The sequence below is a fragment of the Limulus polyphemus genome, unplaced genomic scaffold, assembly GCF_000517525.1.
Source record: "Limulus polyphemus unplaced genomic scaffold, Limulus_polyphemus-2.1.2 Scaffold5568, whole genome shotgun sequence".
NCBI lineage: Eukaryota > Metazoa > Arthropoda > Merostomata > Xiphosura > Limulidae > Limulus > Limulus polyphemus.
Genome location: NW_013671178.1, coordinates 22625 through 30779, shown reverse-complemented (window position 1 = coordinate 30779; position 8155 = coordinate 22625). Strand labels below are relative to the sequence as shown.

The following is an 8155-nucleotide window of genomic DNA, read 5'->3' as shown; positions in this document are numbered from 1 at the left end:
TGTATAATAAAAAATACACAAGGAAACGTAACAAAGATATATCACTGCTATCAGAACAGAAAAAACTCAAACTATTGGTGTACAAGTTAACTACATACCAATTCATCGGGTATATCAAAGCATTAGCAGCTTGGACACAGGAGCTTAAACGATTCAACTTGTTTGAAGTGATAAGTATACGACGTTCATGAAGCATACTGATTGACCAAAGAAAAACAAACAAATTACAGAAAATAATGACACAAGTTTTTAAAATTCAGTTTTTTTACTTAGTATTAAAACAAAACACTAAACAGGTACATAATTTAACCAAAATAACTCTTGGGCACACAGCTCAAATTGTACTTTAAAGTAGTGAGCCTATAAGCAATGTTAACTCATCTTTACAAAGATACAGTTAGCTATTAGAATAATTAACAACAAGAAAATTACTGCAATTCATTTTAAGCTACATCAAAATATGTGATGTACTGTACAGGAATTTTGCTAATTATACAAAACATTTTATTTTTACAATCTTCATGGTTTGTTTCATTTTATTTCAATACAATATATTTATTGTACCATATTTCACAGACATCAGTTGACAGTGACTTAAGCCACAAATTACTTTTAAGGAATCACAAAGAAAACTTTAAATAATTACACTACTGTGCTACAGTTCATAGAATCAAAGCACAAACAACTTTCTTACCTTGCAAAAATAACCATCATGTTTGTAACATCAATGGCATTAACGTACTCAGTTAAATTCCTCTGTAAATATCAAAATAGCAGTAATTGATTTGAACATGAATGAAAAAAAATATACTGCTTTTCTAATGATTATTCTAAGCATGAACTTAATTAACAGAACTCTTAAAAACTAGAATTACTTTATTTAAAAGAAATAAAGTCAGCCTTGACAAAGAATGAATCCTTATAAAGGAAGACCTTTAGAAATATCAATATTTGTTTATCATGAAAAACTTACTATACCATTCTAAAACTTATTAATGGAATCTAACTTTTTTTGGTGTAAGAATCTGACTGTGAAACAACATTCTAAAAGTTTTTTTTGTTATTAATGTGCAAACTTATAACAAGACGGAATATCAGAATTTTTTTATTAACAATATGAAATAAGAGAGTTAGTTTTTGAAATGTGTAAACTAACTTTTGGATGACAGGGTAGCAATTGTTAGATTCAACATGAAATCAATGGCAAATATACCATAGTTTATTTATGCAAACATTATTAACAGATCTTATTAGTGGTGAGTATTGAACACTGTATTTGCTTTCTGTATGCAGGAAAAATATTTTTGTGAACTAGAGGAATGACACAGAAGTATTTTAAAAACTTCATCAATTACACAACACCCCCCCCCTCAGTAAAATTAATTTGTAATTACTGTAAAATTTCAAAAAAATTGATTGAAAAAGGTATTTTTAATATAAGAAGTTTAACGTGCTGTTTTTTTAATTAACATTTTTTCTAGGGGCAGGTTAAGGTGTATATGTCACATCCTTTTACAGAGTTACATTCAAAATTTAATCAAACTACTTAACTCTCTCATTACGGGCTCGGTCAATCTGACCAACCACATGACCTCTTTGTACTTGATCAACGTCTTTATAGATTTAATACTTCTAACTTCCAATATAGTGTGTATATCTTTACAAAATTTGGCAGTCTTTCACATGTAAAGAAAATAATATTTTTTAATGAATACAGACTTGTCCATGAATATATTGAGTTTCGTTTTGAATAGTCTGTATGCAAAGAGATTTTCACGTTAAGAATAAAAATACTTTTCCTCTTCTCAAAAAATCTCAAATTTCCTTTGTGTAGTCCCTAAAACCTACTAAATACATTTAAAACGTTTGTTTTTAGTAACACTTTATATTTTATCTATTACTTTCTCTACCCTAACTCTATATGGGATTGGTCAATTTCACTATCATCATAATCATACACAAAAATAATCGAAATAAATCTAAATTACCCTTTTATTCTTTCTAGAATGACTTCAAATTGCAACATGAAACTACATTCATTTATCTTAAGTAGCTTTAAGTTGGTAACAATATACATATATTTATAATTAAATTTTATTGCCCTGTGAACCCTGTCTAACTACTATCTGCTCCATTACAAGTTGAAAATTGCTCGGAGAATGTGTGGCTCACATTAAGCTATCGAATTACATTACCCACGAGCTGCTGGCGAGCGTGCCTCTTGAAACATTTTTATTATATTATAATTTATTTGACCTAATCTAATCTTAAATAACTTAAAAAGATCCATATTTTTACATTTTAGTTGGTTTTATAATAATAAATAAAGAATTAACATGAAAAATAAGGAATAAAGTACTTACCTAATCTTCTTTTTTTCTTGCTGTTGATTATTGATGACACTTAACCCTATTTTATTCAATACTAATAGTGGTAATGCACTAAATAATTTTTATTTAATTAAATAATGCACCAAAGAACATAGATTGCGAGTCGAGCGTCCTAACCACCTGGCCATGCTGGGCCATTATAAACTTAAGACTTATATACTATTAAAATATGGATTATTAACTACGATTTTATGCTATTCTAATTGGTATAACATAAACAAAAAGTAGTTTAATAAAATTTTGAATGTAAGACACTAAAACCTTGTGTCGTGCTGTAAAGGATACCTGTGGTGATAAGGTTAATTATCAATATATATGAATAAACTTGGCAGCAACACGAAGTTAATAAACCAAACTTTAATATTATATAAGTTTTAATTTCTTAATTTCAAAAGTAAATATTTAAATAAATCCTTAATTTCCCCTTGTATGAAAATCGTGACATCTGTTCGCACCATGTTGTCCATCCTCTAATTTTGTCATCACCCCTCTCTGACATTCTGAGTTTATTATAAATTACTCATTATAATATAGATATTACTGTGGAAAAGTCTAATTATTTTAGCCTTCAGTCTTCTTTGTTTACAGAAACAAACTATAATTTCAAATCCACTTGCCACACTCAATTATAAAATTCTCTCTTTCACAAATTACCAATAATTCTCTTTGATGTTTTCTATTACACCATTTATAATCAACAAAAAGGTAGTTTTAATTTACCACATGATGTATAATACTACAATGTTCTCAGTACAAAGTATAGACTGAAAGTGGCTCTCTCTCCTAGTTCAGATCATGTAAGTAAGGGAATTATTTTAAGGCACTTATGTCTTAGTTAGAAAGCTGGTTAAATAAAAATAGCTATAGGACATAGTTGGCTTTGTACAAGTTAATATTCTATGTTTTTATGTGCATTCTTTAAATAAATAAAAATCATTTAATATACCATTACCTTCATTCCAAAAGTGGGCTTAAGTTAAATCACTAGAAAGACAGCAAAAAGAAACACAAGAGGCCAAACATAAGTACTAAATTTCTTGTTTTTTTATGTATATTTTTTATTATTGTTATAAAAGTGACTAGAAAGAAAATAAAGGTAATTAAGATTTATTTCATATTTTTTGTGGTAGTTAAAAGTCAGTCAAATTGACTGAGTCTGTACAGAATTAGGGTAAAGAAATTAACAGATAAAATATTAAAAAAATTATATTTATTTAGAATGTTTTAGAGGTTATGCAAATAAAATTTGAAAACTGCAAGATGGATAAAAGTATTTTTATTGTTAATATGAAAATCCCCTTGCAATCAAGTTAGTCAGCACTCTGACTCCATATATTCACAGACCAATGTTTACCAAAAACACTTAATTGAAAAGCTGATTTTTAGTCTACAAAGGAGTTGTAATATTTATTAAAAGCTTGCCATGTTTCATGAAGATACATGTACAACATTAATCCTATAATTACAATGCCATTTTTAAAACCCTTTTTGTGCATGTTATGAGTTACATTCAAAATTTAATTAACCACTTTACTATAAATGTATTTCAATGAAATTATTATTGTCAAGTATGTTATAACTCATGTTTTAAATTATATAAGTTTTATTCCTTTATTTCAAAAGAAACCTCTAAGACAATAATTAAACTTTCAGTATGTATCTCGACCTCAACTAAAAATCTCTACTTTAGAGTGGATATAGGAGAAACAAGTGTGAGAATGTAGACTGCATTCCTTCATATGGTCAAAGTACAACCTTGAGGTTCTTTAGAAGGATCAAAGATAAGCCATGCCACTTTCAAGGGTGAAGTTATGTTGCTAAGCAACAGTTTTAAGTTGAATGGCATGCTTATAACCAATAATAACAGAAGATTTCATGCTGTTTGTTGGAACTAGGCCAAGAAACATTAGCAGTGTATGGGTTTGTACGTGTGAAGTAGAAGGTCAGTCCATTGTCCAGAGCTGTGTCCCTAGTGATTGGTTTTACTTTCTTGCCTTACATATATATTAGATTGATAGACAGTTAAATTGCATTTAGGTCTTACTTTTAAATTTTAATTAATTATGTATTACTTGTGTTTTAAAATTCATATTTGAAAGGTTTAATGATTTTTTTTTACTTTTACCTGTGGACGACTTGCTTGTGAATGCTTATAAAAATAGGCACGTGCAAGCACCATTATCATGTGGCAAATGCATTTCTGCCCTGGGGTATGCAGGCACCAGTTGATATATCAACTTAAGTAATAAAAGACAAGGAAAAGATATATGAAAAATAATGTTTTATATTGCACTTGTTTAAGTATTACTCCATCTGTTACTTGAAGTGGGTGTTTTCTTTCTAGATAGAAATGTATTACGTTAAAAAGCATTTAATGTTGCCTAGTAATCTGGTGAAACTGTCAAGCTTGTTTTGTTGATTGTAACAATCCAAATAAAATATAACAACAGAGCTTACATTTCCTGGAACACTGGGCAACTTGTGATGGTCTGGACACTGAGTGACAAATTTCTGTACAAAAAAGTGATGAATTGTTAGAAAATAACTCAAGGTAAAATAAATTCTTCTCATCAGTAAGCTATACAATTTTAAATGTCAAGGATATGATAGCAGATATTTATTACACATATTAAAATATTTCATTTATTAAGTTAGAAATTTACATGTAAACACAAAACACTTTATGGAACTTGAAATAAGGTTTCAAACTCTTTTCATGTGGAGTCTGACCAAAAGAAAGTAAATTCTGCAGTTACTGGATTTTGAAACACAAACAGATAATTTACTGAGTGTTAATTATATTATTTCTTAACTTTATTTTGGTAACTTCAATTTAGAGAATTATTACTTAAACTGTTAATGTCTATTAAGATCTTCACAGAGGCTGTTTTACAAACAAAGCTCTGAGATTTTTTTGTCATGCTTTCTGTGCTTGAGAAACTTTGTTTAGCTTGTTTGTTTTATTGCACTACTCTCATTTGCATTTGGGTCATGATGTTTCAAACCAGTTCCTGACCTTTTAGGTTAAATTATAAAAATGTATTTTAGGGAAACAGTTTACTTTAAAATTGTCTTTCTAACAACTAAGTTTCTTAAAAGTGAACATCCATCATCTAGAATGAATGTTAACATACCTTTGTTCCATCATTGTAAACAACATGAAGTTGATAACCAGGCTCAGGAACAATAACGTGATACATAGCTTCAAGGAATCGCCATAAATCTCCAGCCTATGAAAAGTATTTGAAATTGGTCATGTCAATAGATAGCAAAAGAAAAATCACATTGAAGTAAGTAAAAGAAAATTTTTATGTCTAACTTCAGTCTGATTAAAAACTATATCTTCACTTAAAATTTCATTCAAACTTAACAATTTTATATTTTGCCTTTGATACAAATATTGTCTTATCTTTAGAATCAGAATACAATTACACTAAATAACTATTAAGCAATCTCACAACTCTGATTGTTCCAAACACAATAAGGTCAATTCATCACTACAGGACATCTAATGGTCAGTCATCTTAAAATTTACCACTGAACAAGAATACATTCAAAAATATGCACACAAGTCCTTTTACAATTAAAAAACAGAGTATTTTAAAACTGGCTCTTCTTTTGGGAGGTCAACAAAACAGAATCTCAAATTTAAATTAGGGTATTTCTGGAAATAAAAAAACACAGTTGGCCAAATGGTTAAGTAATGTTTTGTTTAACACACAAGAAGGGTATCTTTTACCATAATATTTTTATAAGATTGTATGACGGTTTTAAAATGCATGTAAAACCAATATGGACATATAGCTTGGCTGATAGTTCCTATGTCAATTCCAGAGGTAAGACCAGAGACAATTCTGAAACATACTTCTTTCTACAGAAAATAATGCAGACGCGATTTTCAATGAAACGTACGTTTGGAAAATTACCTCTATGATACTAAGGCAACAGTACAATGGAACCAATATAAAAGCAGGCATTTAACTATGACTCTTAACAAAATGGGTCCTTCCTAAAAGAGGGCAAGAATTTGGAATTATGAGAAAGTGAAAAGAAAAACTGAAGCAGCAGTTTTCTTGATTGGCATCTTTAAGTTAGTAGGAAGAATCCAACTCACAAGCACTATTGATCACACAACCTGGCTTGAATAAAAGTTCCTAGCAGAAACCTGAAACTGTCACTGCTCAAAATATTAATGGTACAAGTAGGATTACATGAACATATGAAGAGTGATCCACATCTCTCAAACTTAAAATGTCTTCCACCTATATTAATCCACCTGGTATAAGACAAATTTTAAATCCATTATTTGAAGTGTTTACCAAGTGGATGGGACTGACCAATATGAAACAGGAATGGTACTGGCAACACAAGCTTTAATAGTACAATAATGAATACATATAAAAGCATCAATAAATACAACAGTGATCCCAAAACTACCCAATGAGACATTTTCTTTGTTCATTGTTAAGCACAAAGCTACACAATGAGTAATTTGTCCCCTGCCCACTGTGGGTATGAAGCCCAATTTTTAGTATTATAAGTCCTCAGATTTTCCTTTGAGCCACTGGTGGTCTCAGTGAAAAGTGACAGACATAACTAAGCATCATGGAGGTTTCACTGAAAAATATGCTTAAAAAAGTTAGTCTAAGCCAAGCTGCCCAAATACAAACATAAATCAAAACCAACCTGGTAATGAAAGAAGTTCCCAAGTGGAAGATACAGAAAGTTTACACAACTAATGAAAAGAATGGCTGTCATAACAGACAAAGAGGAACAGCTATCAGTAAGTACAGTTACAGTTATAGAAGATATATTTACTGATTTCACATGAACAAAATTTATAACTACTTATTGGTTCATAAATTCAAAACATTGTTCACGTGTAGATTACACCTTAAAAATAAAAAATAAATTAATGTCATATTAGATATCCAATTTTCATTCTACAAACTTGACAGACAGATAAAACAACAAAGATAACAATTACTTACTTCTTCTCTGTTTGCTAGATCCACAATGTTATTCAAAACTGCATAAAATGTTTCATGCCAAGGTAGAGCACTGTGACAGAGAAAAAAGAATGCACAATTTAAAAACAAAAAATCCATAATGATATCAATTTTAGAATTTGATACACATCTACTAATTTTTATCCACAATTTAATTTAAATCTGCTCCATATTTGTGTTCCAGATGCTTGCTTGCTTAAGTACATATGAAATAATCTTAGTAAAAATGTATGATTCCAGTGTAAACAAATCTGAGGTTCTCTAAAAGTTCTACAATTTTTGGGTGCTTCAGAAACTGCTGGGCATAAGTTTAAAAATTAATTCACAGATATACATGATTTTGCAGCAATGGGAAGCAACCATGGACCCTTAGATTCACAGTCTGGCATGATAACCGCTAGATCATGCCTGCTCCCAAGATCATGCACAAACTCAAACTATTTGAAACAAGAAGGTTAATTCTTTTGATCTTGGAAATTTAATCTACAAATGCAATCGTGTGAAAATACCAAAAGTTACAAAAAAAACTTGAAGCTATATGTTAATGTTAAAAATTGCCTGAATATTTATTTCAAATATTCAGTTGTTATTCTTCATTTCTTGGAATGATTTTGTTACAATGTTTTGAAGTCAGACAATATCAAAAGCAAGCATTTTGTTGACCAGATAAAAAGAACTTTCAGGGTTTCCCAACAGGTAAGAATGGTGTTCAAAATAAAAATCCTCTCTTGTTAATTGAAAGTACAAAAAACTAAT

At 29.6% G+C, this 8155-nt stretch overlaps 1 protein-coding gene across 1 annotated transcript in view; it reads right to left on the bottom strand.

Moving 5' to 3' along the window:
* The window catches only part of LOC106472739 (DENN domain-containing protein 1A-like), a 48442-nt gene that overhangs the window by 28998 nt on the left and 11289 nt on the right, over window positions 1-8155 (bottom strand). Inside the window, exons 4-8 of the mRNA XM_013933396.2 lie at window positions 7382-7451; window positions 5525-5620; window positions 4848-4901; window positions 695-756; window positions 99-197 (exon numbers count right to left, since the gene is read on the bottom strand). Coding sequence (XP_013788850.2) covers window positions 99-197; window positions 695-756; window positions 4848-4901; window positions 5525-5620; window positions 7382-7451 — 381 coding nt within the window. The remainder of the gene's footprint in view (window positions 1-98; window positions 198-694; window positions 757-4847; window positions 4902-5524; window positions 5621-7381; window positions 7452-8155) is intronic.